The 15,270-nt window shown below is 57.3% G+C and overlaps 10 protein-coding genes across 10 annotated transcripts; 4 read left to right on the forward strand and 6 right to left on the reverse strand.

Annotated features, from left to right (window-relative positions):
* Positions 1–14: 14 nt before the first annotated feature.
* Malapachy_2859 (inner kinetochore protein mif2) lies at positions 15–1,958 on the reverse strand (the record flags this gene model as incomplete). The annotated part of the gene is made up of 1 exon (XM_018137345.1): positions 15–1,958. The coding sequence occupies one exon, from the start codon at positions 1,956–1,958 to the stop codon at positions 15–17; it is 1,944 nt and encodes a 647-aa protein (XP_017990184.1).
* A 263-nt stretch (positions 1,959–2,221) lies between these two features.
* Positions 2,222–3,400, forward strand: Malapachy_2789 (trna methyltransferase; the record flags this gene model as incomplete). Its single annotated transcript, XM_018137275.1, has 4 exons — positions 2,222–2,272; positions 2,300–2,559; positions 2,587–2,770; positions 2,798–3,400. 4 exons carry the CDS (start codon positions 2,222–2,224, stop codon positions 3,398–3,400), a joined length of 1,098 nt encoding a protein of 365 aa, XP_017990132.1.
* Positions 3,401–3,405: 5 nt separating this feature from the next.
* Positions 3,406–4,454, reverse strand: Malapachy_2868 (hypothetical protein; the record flags this gene model as incomplete). The annotated part of the gene is made up of 2 exons (XM_018137354.1): positions 3,406–4,300; positions 4,333–4,454. The coding sequence occupies 2 exons, from the start codon at positions 4,452–4,454 to the stop codon at positions 3,406–3,408; spliced, it is 1,017 nt and encodes a 338-aa protein (XP_017990159.1).
* A 442-nt stretch (positions 4,455–4,896) lies between these two features.
* On the reverse strand, positions 4,897–5,627 carry Malapachy_2817 (canal cell division control protein; the record flags this gene model as incomplete). Its single annotated transcript, XM_018137303.1, has 5 exons — positions 4,897–4,917; positions 4,955–4,996; positions 5,027–5,434; positions 5,479–5,535; positions 5,580–5,627. The coding sequence occupies 5 exons, from the start codon at positions 5,625–5,627 to the stop codon at positions 4,897–4,899; spliced, it is 576 nt and encodes a 191-aa protein (XP_017990180.1).
* A 353-nt stretch (positions 5,628–5,980) lies between these two features.
* Malapachy_2857 (hypothetical protein) lies at positions 5,981–8,338 on the reverse strand (the record flags this gene model as incomplete). The annotated part of the gene is made up of 2 exons (XM_018137343.1): positions 5,981–7,888; positions 7,958–8,338. 2 exons carry the CDS (start codon positions 8,336–8,338, stop codon positions 5,981–5,983), a joined length of 2,289 nt encoding a protein of 762 aa, XP_017990157.1.
* Positions 8,339–8,535: 197 nt separating this feature from the next.
* Positions 8,536–10,163, forward strand: Malapachy_2836 (aldo keto reductase; the record flags this gene model as incomplete). The annotated part of the gene is made up of 4 exons (XM_018137322.1): positions 8,536–8,852; positions 8,878–9,078; positions 9,105–10,036; positions 10,066–10,163. The coding sequence occupies 4 exons, from the start codon at positions 8,536–8,538 to the stop codon at positions 10,161–10,163; spliced, it is 1,548 nt and encodes a 515-aa protein (XP_017990213.1).
* A 49-nt stretch (positions 10,164–10,212) lies between these two features.
* Malapachy_2874 (hypothetical protein) lies at positions 10,213–10,951 on the reverse strand (the record flags this gene model as incomplete). The annotated part of the gene is made up of 3 exons (XM_018137360.1): positions 10,213–10,222; positions 10,270–10,359; positions 10,386–10,951. The coding sequence occupies 3 exons, from the start codon at positions 10,949–10,951 to the stop codon at positions 10,213–10,215; spliced, it is 666 nt and encodes a 221-aa protein (XP_017990203.1).
* Positions 10,952–11,085: 134 nt separating this feature from the next.
* On the forward strand, positions 11,086–11,615 carry Malapachy_2798 (protein transporter; the record flags this gene model as incomplete). Its single annotated transcript, XM_018137284.1, has 3 exons — positions 11,086–11,088; positions 11,118–11,208; positions 11,245–11,615. 3 exons carry the CDS (start codon positions 11,086–11,088, stop codon positions 11,613–11,615), a joined length of 465 nt encoding a protein of 154 aa, XP_017990222.1.
* Positions 11,600–13,423, reverse strand: Malapachy_2814 (asparagine synthase; the record flags this gene model as incomplete). Its single annotated transcript, XM_018137300.1, has 2 exons — positions 11,600–11,654; positions 11,697–13,423. 2 exons carry the CDS (start codon positions 13,421–13,423, stop codon positions 11,600–11,602), a joined length of 1,782 nt encoding a protein of 593 aa, XP_017990177.1.
* Positions 13,424–13,770: 347 nt separating this feature from the next.
* Positions 13,771–15,264, forward strand: Malapachy_2837 (wd40 repeat-like protein; the record flags this gene model as incomplete). The annotated part of the gene is made up of 1 exon (XM_018137323.1): positions 13,771–15,264. The coding sequence occupies one exon, from the start codon at positions 13,771–13,773 to the stop codon at positions 15,262–15,264; it is 1,494 nt and encodes a 497-aa protein (XP_017990214.1).
* Between the last annotated feature and the right edge of the window lie 6 nt (positions 15,265–15,270).

Raw genomic sequence — 15,270 nt, forward strand, 5'->3', positions numbered from 1 at the left:
TACCAACAACATCATCATGCTCGACGCAAAGCAAAATCCCCTGATGCATCTGCATCGTCCGAGTCGGTGGATTCGCCGTCCTCGTTGTCATTGTCGTCATCGCCGTCCTCGTGAGCGGCTGGCGGCTCGACATGTACATGAGCGCCGCCATGCGCAAACGCTGTTTCGCCCGCATGCATCACAGGCGTGAGCGGCGTCTGCATATTGCGTGCCTGAGCGAAGAAAATACGGGCCTCGCGATGCGATACATTGCGGATTTGGTACGTATTGCCTTTCGGGACCAAGAACATGCCGCCTGGCGCAATCACAAAGCGGGTACGATGCACCATCACTTGGACGGCACCTTGCAGCACGACAAACGTGTAATTGTTGTCCTTGCTTGGCTTGGTCGGCTTCTCACCGCCCCGAGGAATAACAAGCACACCCGCCGCCATAAAGTCGCCCACACCAAAGATCTTTTCATAGGAGAACTTTTGGTTGAACGCAGGCCGCGGTCGAATACCATCAGACGTACATGCAATGCGCATCGTTACTTCCATATTTTGATCCACATCCATCACACGGCCATACGGATCAGTATCCGCATCCCAGCCCGTCTCAGGCGGAATGTACATCGACCGGTCAACGTCACTGGCTGTATCATCCATGTTCTCGTCTTCGTCACTTTCAGCGACCGGCGACAAGCGCATCCCCTCAGGCCGTTCACGGCCCATCTGCTGCATGTAGGCACTGGGCTTCGCACGGAACCGCCGCATCCCTGAAAATGTCCCTTCGCCAGGCGCGCGAGGGACACGAATCACTTGCTTCAGCACAGGCGCAACTAGCCCACTTGCCGCCACCTCGTCGTCCTCACGCTCGTCCGGCCGGCCATACAGGGCCCGCTCACCACGCCACCATTGCAGCGGCGCAATACGATGCCGCTTGCCACGTCGAAGTCCTGTCGGGTTGTCTAACTGCCAGCTCGGTGGATCGTAGATGTTCTCGACAATCTTCTGCGCCGGCTTTTGACGACCCGGCGGGCGGCCAGGACGGCCCCGCGGCGGCGGCATCGACGCGTCCTTGCGTGGCCGGCCACGCCCACGCTTCTTCGGTGGCTCCTGGCTCTCTTCAGGCGGCCACGCGGGCTCATCCGGGCCTGGTAAAGGATCCAATGCATCCAACATGGGAAGCGGCGGAGATGCTGGCGCAGCATCCCATGCCCCGCTTGCCGGTGTGGATGCCCGTGACGAGGAGAGCGAGGCGGTGCGTGGTGGCAAAATCGACGCTTCCGGCCGTAAGAACGACGGCATATCGGTATCGGGAATCCGCGATGTATCCATCGTACTTACCTCACTCACCCGAGGCCATTGTGAAGGGCCAGCGAGCGGTGTGCTCATACTTGGCGCCTGCGGCATCATACGTGCACGCGAATGCGAGAGTCTCGTATCATTGGGACTGGGACGCTGTGACGTGGATGCCCAGACCTCTTCCACGGGCGCAGCGCTTTGCACGGTCATGGCACTAACATCGCCGGCCATAGCGCTCAGTTGGAAGGTGCGCTCTGCACGCGAGATATCCACAGTCGAATTCCATAGAGATTCTTCCGCGCGTGGCAGCAGGGATGGTCGCGCCGCCGCCGCCACGACGCGCGGCGTCGTACGTACGCTACCCACCGCGCTGCGAGCTGCCCACTCGGAAATGCGCGACGCACGACGGTCCCACGTAGTAACGTCTTCCTCTGCCGTAGCTGGCGGCTTTACTTCGTCCCGCGGCTCTGACTCGGACCGTGTGGCGCTGGCTGCTGACTCGGACCGCTCGTCGTCGGAGCGTTCCATCCATTCCAGTACCCGCTTGGATTCTGCAAAGAACGCATCCAAGTCCTCATGTCCTTGCTCATCGAGACGGATCGATCCGATCCGAAGACCTGTGCGTGAACCCAGGCCCTCTTCATGAAACCGCCGCGCCGGCGCGACGCTCATGATCGTGAGGAAAGGCGTCTACCTCCGCGACACCTTGGACTCCAACACAACGCGTGTTGTTCAGATCACGTGACTATGATCTGCGCGTACGATCGTGCCTGTTCGCCCCACGCCCTTGCGGCCTCGCTCGCGACTCGCGTGCAGCGTCGTGCAGATGTGGGCGGCAGCACGTAGTGGACAACGTGGCCTGGCTACCGTAGCCATACCAAGGCGTGGTGATAAGGGTAGGTACTGTGCTACGGCTCATGGCAGTCACTGTGGCCATGTCAGGTGGCGTGGATTCCTCTGTCGTAGCAGCGTTGCTGGCTCGCGAGGTACGTTGAGCGCCTCCTTACCTTTAGGACTACGACCTACGGGCCGTATACATGCGCAACTGGTCCACTCTAGACGAACGTGGCTCCATGCAGGCGGGCAGTGGCGGGGCCATGGGATGCGATTGGCAGCGTGAATGGCGCGATGTCCAAGCTGTGTGCCGTCACCTGGGACGCATCCCTGTCGATATGATCGATCTATCCCAAGCGTACTGGCTGCAAGTCTTTGAGCCTGCGCTGGAGCAGTGGACCGAAGGTACAACGCCCAACCCTGACGTGGAATGCAATCGGTACGTCACCTCGTCACTGACCGCCAGTTCGATCAAATTCGGCGCGCTCATGGACCGTATCCTCGGCCCCTCTCTCGACGGTTGGCTAGCTACTGGGCACTATGCTCAACGTACTATGTATGAAGGACGTACTCTCCTGCAACGTGGACGCGATCCGACTAAGGATCAGTCGTTCTTCTTATCATCTGTGCCTCCTTCGCGCCTGACCCATGTATGTACGCTAGCTCTCTCACTCTAGGCACTCTTTCCTCTTGGCAGCATGCACAAAACCGACGTACGGGCTCTTGCACGTACTCTTCAGCTGCCTACAGCCGACAAAGACGAAAGTATGGGTCTTTGCTTTGTCGGCGAGCGTGGGAGTGGCGCGCATGCCTTTGCGCGCTTCCTCGATCACTACGTAATCAGTGAACCTGGGGATCTCGTGACTCCAGAAGGCCACGTACTAGGGCAACATCGTGGCTTACATACTCTGACCATTGGCCAGCGAGCACGTATACCGAGCCTGTTGGAGCGGTACTATGTTGCGAAAAAGGACCCGGCCACGCGCCGCATTACAGTGGTCCCTGGGAAAACGCATCCTATGCTTCAATGCGTGGCGCTAGATACTGATACCTTTGCATGGCATACACCTATACCACTGCTAGATACCCCGCTCCTAGCCCAAGTCCGCTACCGCCAAAACGCTCAGCCATGTATTGTCCAGTCGCGTGGGTCATCCGGTGTTCGTATTGCTTTTGAACCGAGCATGCAAGCTGTCTCACCAGGTCAGACCGTCGTTGTGTACGATGGCCAAGTATGCGTAGGTAGCGGCACGATTGATCGTGTCTATACAGAAGCGTAGATCTATTATACAGCATCAGGACGAAGATGGTGCAAGGACCGCGCGAAGAGCGAAGCAAAGTGGGTATCCCAAAACGCCAAGTGGGTCTTATCAGTAGCCTTTGCACGCTTCATCGGCGGAGCTTCTTCTTCAGCTGCTTCGTCCTCCTCTTCATCCGAAGCGTCAGGATCGAGTTTGTGCTTGAAGAGTTGAGCATAGTGCCGATCCGTACTTGTCTCCATTACCGTCTCTTCTTCCTCGTCTTCCTCTTTCTCCTCACGAGGCATAGTCAAGGCAGGCTCTGCTAACGGCCTCTCTGTCGACATCTCATTGGGAGGTACATTTTCCGGCTCATCCATCGCACGTAGCGACTCGGTCCATGCATCCTCCATCACCGGCGGTCTAGGCACACCTAGCTGATCACGCATCCAACCAAAAAGCTGCTCCTTGGCATCAAGCATTTCGTCTCGCAGTCGAATCGAGTCAGTGACACTATACTTCGGGACAGATGCTGGCGGATCAGCCTCCGCCTCGCTAACAGGTGACCCCAGAGATGTAGCAGAGGCCAGCACTTCTGGCACACGAGAAGCTTCGGTGGGTGTAGGGAAAGTGGCTTTGGACTCATCCTGAATCTCACGGAGAGATACATGGCGTTGGTGAAATCGAGCAGCCCACAGCTTGTCCAAGACATCCATCCAGTAGAGGACATACATAAGCTCCATGTCAGCCTCCTTGGCCGAGGCACTAGTGATGTCAAAGCCTCGTACACCTTCTGTCATTTCACTCAATACACGGAAAAGATAGGTATCGCGCACAGGCACACTTTCCTGATGCAAGGGTGTAGCAGCGATCACTTCGACGCACGGCTTCCACAGATCCAAGTATGCACGTAATGTGCGCACAGACGCCTGTGGTTCATGTCTATGGAATAAGCATCGCGGCTTGATACGTACCGTTTCTGGTAGGCACGAACGATAGAGAGGAGATTATCGTCAAGATAATTGACCAGGCGAGAAATCTGTCGTGTTGACAACGGCCGCTCAGGCGACGGCGCCGACGGCGAAGGCGGCGCCATAACGAAAGCCACGAGAGGCTCTCGTCCACCTCCACGGCGGCACGGCCCTCAAGGGCCGCACGCGTATCGGCCGAAAATCTGTGGCCCCTCAGGGACGCGAAAGTCATGGCGCCTTTAGCGCCATGACTTTCGCTGCGCATCGCACTCGGCACAGCCGCACCACTCCGCGGGCCGACGCGCCGCCGTCCAAAGCCAAGTCAGACTTATATAGCAAACGTAACGGAGAGATTATTCGCAGTCTATGGCCGTACCAGACACCATAGCCACGCATGACAGCAGGTATGAAGCGTATGTAGTGCCTACGCTAGACGCCCGTACACACAATGACTAGCCGGATCTTACAAGGAGAAACAGGTAGCTTAATAGCAAATGCGCGTAATACCCGACATGAAGCATGTAGCGCTCGAGTGTCCTAGCCATCACACAGGGATGAGAAAAAGCTCTAGAGAATCGCGCATTTCGACTGTTGTTGGTTAATTTCTCACCTTGACACAACATACCTTTTTCCGAACAACGGGCGGCTCAAGCGCAGCCACAATAGCCTGAGAGCGTGAGCAATGCCACGTACATACCTCGTCAAATACATTCTTCAGACCCTTCTGGGTCAGGGCCGAGCACTCGACGTATTTCACAGCGCCGAGCTCACGCGCGAGACGCTCACCCATCTCGACGGTGATAGGACGCTGTTTCTGGCGCGCCAGTTTTTCGACCACGGCTGGATCATCACGCAAGTCGACCTGCGTACCCACGATCAGTGCCGGGACGCCCGGGCAGTGGTGGTGCACCTCCGGGAACCACTTCTCTCTAACGTTTTCGTACGAGGCTGGCGACGTAACAGAGAAACACACAAGGAACACATCCGTCTGCGGGTACGACAAAGGACGAAGACGGTCGTAGTCTTCCTGGCCAGCAGTATCGAAAAGACCCAGCGTGTAGGGATCCTCACCGATCATCACAGTCACTGCATAGTTGTCGAACACCTGCCCATGTTAGCCCGCATGCCCTGCTAAATAGGCGCACGTACCGTCGGTACATATTCTGAAGGGAATTTGTTCGTTGTGTATGAGATCAGCAAGCACGTCTATCCTGTGTTAGTCGATTGTGATCCCGAGTAGGTTTACATACCTTGCCGACAGCACCGTCACCCACGACTACACACTTGATCGTCTGCATCTTGTTGGTAGGCACAAATGCAAGTCGCTACTCTTTGTTGTACAGTCGACGCCTGATCGTTCTTGAAGGTACGCGAACTAGCTCTCCGCAACGAAGCTTGCGTGCCACGAACGACTCGAGACGAAAGAGTCGAACCTGAACAGACTGCGGCAGGTGGATTGCAGGGGGTAGCTATGTCGATGGAGGTGCGCCGCCTCGGCTTTGGCCCGCGGATGCCACGTGGAAGAAGGCAGGCCTGTTTGCGACGTGCATACCACCCAAAAAGAACGTCATCGTAGTAGTACAAAGGGGCAAGCCTGTAGACGTGATGAGCATCTAGCCAGCCCATGCCCGACCTATCTATTCATCATCAACTACATAAGGGAGTCCAATGTTCGCGAACGCGCTCGAAATGGGTTTGTACTCTCCCCACGCAACCTCGATACGCTCGGCGAAGCGACCATAGATGACGTAGCGTCAGACCCTTGAGATATAGGACTAGGACCAACAAAGAGACCCTCCAAGTCGCGCATCGTCGGCGTCATACGTACCGACTCGTTCGGCGTTGCTGAAGTCATGGGCGGTGGGGGCGTTGGTATCGTGGGCGTTAACGGCACAGTAGGCGAGTACGTCGACGGTGGCAACACTTTGCCTTGTCCGATGGTCGGCAAGGCACTTGGCGTCCATGGTAAGGTGTTAGATCTAGGTACACGGTCCATATCAAGCGACATGCGTTGCGGCATAGGCGAAGCATGCGCCGGCGATAGCATGGAAGTGTATGCCATTTCAAAGGGCGACGAGGTCCTCGACGCGGCATGCGACGTTGTCACAGGCGTAGTAGGTCCACCACTAGACCGTAGCGCCGCGGGCGAGTCACTTCGTTGGTATGTGGACGATGCTGGCGATGTTTTTGTCGTGGCAGCTGGTAACTCCAATTCCAGCTCAGCGCCGGATCCTTTGCGACGCATATACACGCTGGACGACGTTGGCGTCGTCCGTGACGAAGCAGGTAGTGCTGCTGTCGTGGAAAGCGCAGATGACGGAACCCACGCTGGCGAGAGACCTGACTGAGCAGTCATGCTGGTTGTACTCTTCGACGGCCCAATGGACGTCGAAGCGCCGAGCCCCGATGAGGACACACTACCCTGCGTCGAGGCAGTCTCTGTCATCTCTTCGCTCTCTGATGGAGGCGGCAAAGGTGATACGGATCCTGACATCGTAGCCCCGTTCGCAGACGACGGCAGACTGGTTTGCGACGCTGCAAGCGGATTGGCTGACGTCGGTGTAGAAAGCGTAGCGCGCGTCGTCTGCGTTGGCATGGAGTCAGCACGTTTCTTATCGCGAGCAAGTGAGGCAACATCAATACTGGTCCGTGGCTCTGGAGTCTGGGACGAAGACGATGGCAAGGATATGTCCATCGACGCACGCTGTGTGGTTCTGTTCAGCTGCGCGAGACGAAGCGGCGAGGTGCTAATAGATTGGGCGCTCTGAGCAATCTTCTTTGGCAGGAACGACAAACGACGACTCGATGATTTAGAGGTCGTAGCCTCGCTCATACTGTGTGATCGTTGCCGTTGCTCGTGGCCTTGGCCTTGTTGCTCCTGTTGTTGTTGCTGCTGCTGCTCGTACTCCATCCGGCTAATCCGCATCGTCTCACGCACCATCATCTCTTCCAGTTCCCGTGGCGTAAAGGATGACAGCGTACGTGCCAACTCGTCGCCAATTTCAGGGTTGCGGCGGTCCATAGCACGCCGGAATTGCACACGTTCGGACTCGTTATTCAATCGCTGTTGAATCTGCTGTTCCAGCACGTCGCCATGCAGAATGATACTGCCACCTGGCCCGCTGTGGCCGACTTCAGAATGTTGATCGACAAACTGCGCCAAGGCATCGCCAGTCAGGGACGACGAGACGCCAATCGGTACTAGTCTTTCTCCATCTTGCCGCATAATGACGCGACGATTCGCCTGGCGTGCCGACGTAGCGAGGGCACGTTCCAGCTTCTCTTTCCAGTTCGGATGAATTTGGTCGACAAGCACGACAGCAGGATCGTCAGGTTCGTACGACACGCGCTGTGAGGACTGTGCACCGCCACGGCCAATAGCCGTCGCAGCAGCTTCGATGGCATCCTTTGCATCGCCCTGGCTTGTCGAGGCACTATTATAAACCACGCCAAAGTTGGGCGTCATGCAGAAAGGACAGGCCGCCGGCTCGGACGCCGGCGGCTTGCTTTTCGCCGGATCGACACGCTGGATCTGGACAAAGCACTCAGTACAGATCGGCTGTAGACAGCATCGGGCTTGGTTAAGGTGGGAAGGAAAGTACTTGCTATCAGTTATGTGAATACGTACCATAAAACAAATGGGGCACTCATGCCCGATTGTGTCCTGCTCCATCTCGTCCTCTTCTTCTACGCCACGGAAGAACGGAGAGAGTTTGCGCTCGACAATGAGCTTTCGTACAAGGTCGTCTTCATACTCGGCCTTTTTCCGGTAGATGCCTTGTGGTACAACGTACCCCTGGTCCACACGCGTCTGCGACGAGATGGCATGAGCCTTTTTCGACGTGGTGCTACCGCCCGACCGAGCAGCCGAGGCAGACGTACTTTTGCGTGACGAAGCTAGCGGATCGCGCTGCAGTCCAGCCAAGGCCGTAGTCCGGCGATGGTTCGTGCCGGTAGTGCGCTCCGCTAAGCCTGGCCCATCTTCCTCACGTCCGAGTTGCTGGCCCATCGAGTCACGAGGAAAAAGAACAAGCGTAGTTCACCGCCCGATCGACACAGAAACGCGGGGAAATGAATGTGGAGCTCGGACTAACTCCGAAACTGCACCTGGTACGACACGCGCTGCTCAGCTGTCGGACTCCCATCGCGTGAAATTAATCTTCTGGAATACGCGTAGCACTGATCTGCGAACGTGCCATCGCTACGATGAACGAAGTACAACAGGCTTGGGATGCGTGGCAGGCAGCAACGCCGCCCGCGACAAAAGAGGTACAGAATTATACCAATGCCTGCCTGGATTGGCAATCCACGCTGGGCCTGTCCAAGGCAGAGGTGCAGCAGACAGACGTCACAGCGATCTGGACCTTTGCAACGCCAGCGCTACGTGCCTGGCGCGAAGCGGAATCCACATTGGATCCTAAGACGCAACGCACAGAACGGTACCATGCTGCTGAGATGGTTCGGAGCACGATGGGCATCGTACGCAATCTTGCTATATCTGAAGCGCATACCACGGAAGCCTTGTACGTCATATAGTACTCACACCAGACGCCACTGGGACGATATCCAGGCGACTTTGCATATGTGCCTGACGTTTGAGCGCATGTCCGACCCCATTTTGATCCCTGCCATTCGTGTTATGGCGCAGTGCCTTACGAACTGGATCACAGGTCACGATGAGGCAAAAACAATGCTTTGGACAGCCTGCGTCGTACCTCCTGCCTCGACGTCCTCACTACAGGTGATTCAGTACGTATATTGGTAACTTACCGCAGCCGCTTGCTCTCGAGCTCGGACGAACGTACCTCGTTGGCAGCCCTTGTGTTCCTCCTAAATGCCCTGATTGGCCACCATGAGCGCTTCCGCGACTTGTTCGATACAGAAGCAGGTGGTCAGATTATGGACGTGGTGATTCATATGTACAGCCCATCGCGAATGGACGACTACAGTGATGTCATCGATATCATTCTCGCGATCGCGGACGGATTCTTTGAGGCGGGTCTCGCCGGCGCTTTGTACGCCAAGATGGGACCCTTGGACGATGTGACGACCTCTCAAATTACCTGGATACATATACTAGCGTCATGTCAGCACGAACTTGTCCATAAGGACGTGGCGCGGCCCTGGAAAACCACCGCGGAGCCCTTGGTGGAGAGTATGCTGTTGCTCACAGAGCAGGCCATAGCCGAGATGAACAAGGCAGTGACCAAGTCGGGCGAAGTGAATCAGTCGATCCTCGTTCGCTCGTACTTGGGCCTGCTGGGCCTGCTGGACTGCTTGCATGCGTCGGGCATGCGTGGCCAAGAAGCGGTAGGGACCAAGACACAGACAGATACAGAGGCCGTGGCTCTCCTGGCTCATATGCGCACAGCAGGCGTCGTGCCTGCATGTGTACGTTTGCTCCACGAGACCAACTTGTACAAGCCGCCCGTCTCACCGTTCCAGCCGGCCCTGGCAGGCCTTCAGCCGCCGGAAGGGCATGTCCTTTCAAGCTTGCACACGACACAGAGCGAACACGAAATTTACGCGGATTCTTCGATGCCGCACTTGAAACGTGCCACGTTGCAACTGCTCGGCACACTCGTCTTTCATCCAGAACGAACATCGACACTCCCACCGCACATCAAGGCCGTGCAAGATGAAGTGCGTGAGTTGGGCGGCTTGTACGACGTACTCTCGCTCACAGCGCTGGACGAATTGAATCCTTGTACGTACATCCAACGTGCTCACACCCAGATATTCGCGAGCATGCTATCTTTACACTACGTTACTTATTGGAAAAGAACGACGAGTCCCAGGCCCAAGTTCGTCAGCTACGCCCCGTGCCACTTTGAAGGAGACCTGCACCGAATTTGGATGCACGTAAACTCCGGCGGTCTTGCGCTAGGCTCTCCTGTTGGTAAGATAATAGGTAGGGACAAACATACCTCGAACGCATACATCGTTCGCCCACTTGCCAACAAGTCGAGGGTCGCTTGATGGTCCATATCGCGGCGAATCTGACGCCGCTTGTCCAGCAAGACATCCGCGCTATGGTAAGTAAGTCTGGTACGTACGTCACAGATTGAGCACGCTTTTCTACCGGCGTTTTCGCAGCGGCCGCGGCCGTCTCGGCTTGTGCACGCGCTTTCTCACGCTCGGCCTTCTCTTTCTCTTTCGCTTTCGCCTGCTCTTGTTCCTTTTTACGTTCCTGTGCTTCTTTTGCACGAGCCTCGCGCATCTTCATCGCCTCAGCTTCCGCTGCGGCGGCTTTCTGCTCCGGCGTGGTATCCTTTGGACGCGCAGGTTCTGGCGCTGGCGCAGCTGCCATACCGCCAAACAACTGGTCCCAACCGCTCATGGTATTCCCAAAATGCGCTTCTTTCGGGTCAGTAGACTTTGGACGAGACGGTGTCGCCTCATCCACGTCCATCTGTGCTGGCCCTCGTTTTTTCGATGGATCCGAGTCCATCGAGGGCCGAGGTCGTTTGGGACGAGACGCAGCGTCGGACGTGGACGCTGGCGGCGGCGGCGGCAGCGGAGCCTGTGTAGCCCGCTTCTCTTTCACACGCGGCGGCGGCGGCGGCGAATGGCTCTCCTCAGCACTACTCAAGTCCGATCCAGACTCAAACGCGTCGTCCATCGCGAGGCACACTAGCACGCACGGTCAGCCGCCTGGACGCGGCCCCCAGCCAGTCAGGTAAAGCACGTGACTCGAACGACGACCACGGCGGCGTACCTTCTCTCGGCTCGTCGTCGCAGAGCGATTCTTGTGCTATGGTGCGTACGCGAGGGTGACTCACATCCAGTCTCTTCCGAGGATTCTCGCTCAGATTGCCTTCACAGGAACTCGTATTCTAGGCCGCGCGTTTATGGAGGCGGGCCGTCAGGCTGCGCGCAGTACGTATATCACGTTGTCCTCACTAACCGCCACAGATGTGCGAGCTGGCCAAGTTGAGGCGGCCGGCGCAGCTGGCGGCCGCGCAGGAGCGGCCGCTTCGCCCTCTGATGCGCTTACGCGCACGCATCGTATGACGATGGACGAGGCGAAGATGATCCTCAACCTCAAAGAAGATGTATCGCTAGAAGCGAACAAGAACGGTATCAGCGATGCTGTGAAGAAAGAAATGATCGAGCACTATGAGCGTCTATTCGAAATCAACGCTCCGCCCGCCCCTAAGGGCAAGACGGGCGGCGGTAGTGGCTCGTTCTACATCCAGTCCAAGATCGTTCGGGCGCGTGAGCGCATCGAGGCGGAGTGGAAGCTACTGACCGAAGCGGCTGCCGAGCATCAAGCCTCGTCGTAAGCCGCATCGTGGATGGCCACACTACGACCTGACGGGTCACTGTAGACGTTAGTACTTTTTCTTTCCCTGTTGCATACATACCTAGCACAACCCCAATCGCCACGTGGGACCCATCGCACAGCCGTCTTGGCCGCCGCGTCCGACGGGAACCACGCCTCGAAGAGCTCGCGGATCATGTACGCCTCCTTCGTCTCAGGCGTGTCAAGCGGGTAGCGACTCTCGCGCTCCGCAAACTTTTCGTCGCTGACGATCTTTTCAGCGTGCTCCTTCATACCGTCGATCCACGAGTAGCCGACACCGTCACTGAACTGCTCCTTTTGACGCCAGAGAATGCTCTCCGGCAGGTACGGACGCGAGCCCTCGACCTTCTTGCCAGCCTCAATGTCGTCAGGGTTCACATCGAACGCCTTGCGCAAGATGTACTTCTCCATGTACGGGCGGCCATCCGCATCCTTCTGCTGCAGACTGCCCTTGGAGAACTGCTTTTGCGCAGGGTCAATGTTCATACACACATCCAGGAACTTCTTGTCCAGGAACGGCACACGCGCTTCCAGACCCCACGCCATCGTACTCTTGTTCGCACGCAGGCAGTCGGCCGTGTGCAGGTTCTTCACACGCTTCACCGACTCCTGGTGGAACGCCTCCTTGTCCGGCGCCGCGTGGAAGTACAGGTAACCACCAAACACTTCATCTGAGCCCTCACCAGAGAGCACCATCTTGACACCCGTCGCCTTGATCTTGCGCGAGAGCAAGTACATGGGCGTCGAGGCACGCACGGTCGTCACGTCGTACGTCTCCAGGTGGTACACCACGTCAGAGAGCGCATCCAGACCCTCCTGCACAGTAAAGGTATACTCGTGGTGCACCGTACCCAGGAACTCGGCCGCCTGTCGCGCCGCGAGCAGGTCTGGCGAGCCCGGCAAACCAATCGAGAACGAGTGCAGACGCGGCCACGCCACCAGCGGCTGCTCCTCCGCGTTCTGCGACACATCCTCCGCAGCATCCGTGCGGCGCACCTTCGCACGTGGGTGGTGCGTCGCGACTTGCTGCACCATCGCTTGCTTTTCCGTCTCACGCGCTGCAATCGACGCAATCAGCGACGAGTCCAGACCACCACTGAGCAGTACACCATACGCGACCTCACTCATGAGACGCTTACGCACCGCCTTCTCCAATGTCGTGCGGATCAGCGAGAGATCCGCCGGCGACGTCGGAAGACGGCCAGTTTGGTCCGAGTCCCACCACGATGGGTTGTAGTAGCGCACCATCTCTTGGCCAGTATCACGCGCACTGTCGTAGTAGTGGCCCGGTGGGAACGAGTGTAGACGCTCACACTCGCCCGAAATAGCCTTCAATTCACTCGAGAAGAAAATCGCACCAGGGAACTCGAACGAGCGGCCATAGTACAGCGTCGTAATACCGATCGGGTCACGCGCCGCCACAACACGGTGCGGCGTCACAGTCGTGTCGAGAAGCACAAACGCAAACATACCGTCAAGCATGTTGACGAACTCCACGCCGTGCTCACGGTAGAGGTACATGATCACCTCACAGTCACTGTCAGTCTGGAAGTGCACCTTGTTCTTCAGCGACGCACGCAGCTGACGGTAGTTGTAGATCTCACCGTTCACAGCCAGGTAGATCTTCTTGTCCTCGCTCACAAGCGGCTGCGCACCCGAGTCAACACCCACAATCGCAAGACGCTCATGGCACAAGACGCTTCCACGAGTCTTCGATTTAGGGTCCTCCTCGCTCACAACCACACAGCCCGACCAGTCAGGACCACGGTGACGAATCACACGCGACATTGTCAGCATCTTCGAACGATACGCTTGCGCGTTGGGGTGATGAATGCATGCTAGAATGCCACACATGTTGCGCAATCGTCACGGCCCGTGAAAGAGCCGTGACTCGAAGCGAAGCGCCTCCATAAAACAGACAACGCCGCCACGTGATTCGAAGCGAGCTTCTGAGGGCTGACGCGCTTCTGCGTAGATGCGCACGTAAGCAATCTCTCCCACGCTGCGGAAGTGCCATTTTTCCAACCAACCTGCTTGGCCGAGAAGCCTGGGCGCGCCGCCAAGCCCCACTGTCCTCGCCGTCGCCGTATATTTTTAGGGCGACTCGCACGGTACAAAGAGAGATTGGACACGCCATGTCGTCCTTACGTCATGTCTCGGCCCTGTTTGCGAACGAGATCCTTGTCACTGCTTCATCTTCGACGACACAGCGAGGCGCCGTCTATGTTCTGGACCCCGCTGCGTCCACACAGACGCCCCTCTTGCATTGGAAAGGCACGTCGCAAGCAGCACCGCATTGCGTCTCGTGCGTTGCCTCAGCGACGCATGCCGTTCATGGCGCAGGCACAAGTGGCCTAGTTGCTGTGATGGAATCCGATAAGGCCGTCCTGCATCTGTATAGCTGGCAGCGTGATCAGGCCCTGGCTCGGCTGGTGCTGCCGCAAAAAATGAGCTGCTTGGCCCTCTCACCGCAAGCAACATACCTCGCAGCTGGTGGCCATGATGGACGTCTGTATGTATGGGAGGTGGCAACAGGTGCTTTGCTGTGCTCTATGGAAGCCCATTACCGTGCCATTTCGGTCCTTCGCTGGACGGAAGATACAGGAGCGCTGATCACTGCAAGTCAGGATGCACGCATATGCGTATGGAGTCTGCCTACATTGATGCAGTACACTGACCTAGCTGGTCGCGCGGCTCCTTCGCCTTACGTGACGTTCTCCGATCACTCCTTGGGCATTACCGATATGCACGTTACCTCCGGCGCCTTCCCCGGCGCCGCTCGGTTATGGAGTGCAAGCGATGATGGCACAGTCAAATTATGGGACTTGGCAGCACGGCGTCTAATGACAACACTACAATGGGACGAACCGATTTGGCACCTGGCTGTCGACCCCTTGGAACGTTTCATTGTCGTGGCGGCCAAGTCGAGTGTCCAGCGTGTGGATATGTACGATACGACGACGGGACATGCCCTAGGCGGCCGTGGCTCTACGGGTGTGGTAGAGCGGATGTCGGATACACATCGTGTGTCTCTGTCTGAGCCTGTGTCGGCGATTGCCCTATCCCACATGGCTTCCCATGTCGCGGTTGGCACCGCGCATGGCGTCGTGCATATCATTGACGTGCTTACATTGCAAACGGTACGTACGCTGCCAGTCGCTGGCACCACAGCGAGTGCCACGCCGACGACACCTGTCACGTCGATTTGCTCACTGGTCCGGCCCGTGGACTTGATGAGCACGCTGACGTTGCGTGGCGCCGCTACAAAACGCACATCGGCCCGCGGCGATACAGAGGCGTCGGCCAGTACGTACATTGAGTCTTTGCCACTGCCGACGATTGCCCCACAATTCGCACGCACAGTCGCGCCAGTGATGGAGACTATGCATGTGATGCTACGTCCTGTCCCTCACGTCGCCACAGCGCATGATGCACCGTCGTCCGACGTTCTTTATGCATCCCCCCAGAACGAAGGCCCTGCCTTGTCTACATCAACACCCAGGTCCATCGATACGTCTGTCTACGAAGCGGAGATTCAGGCTTTGCAGGCGCAAGTGCAACGGGCCAAGACCCTCAACGATCAGCTGTGGCAGCACTTGGTCCAAACACAGGCAGGTGCGTCTGTATAGTTGTGT

Source organism: Malassezia pachydermatis (assembly GCF_001278385.1).
Source record: "Malassezia pachydermatis strain CBS 1879 chromosome Unknown scaffold11, whole genome shotgun sequence".
Taxonomy (NCBI): domain Eukaryota; kingdom Fungi; phylum Basidiomycota; class Malasseziomycetes; order Malasseziales; family Malasseziaceae; genus Malassezia; species Malassezia pachydermatis.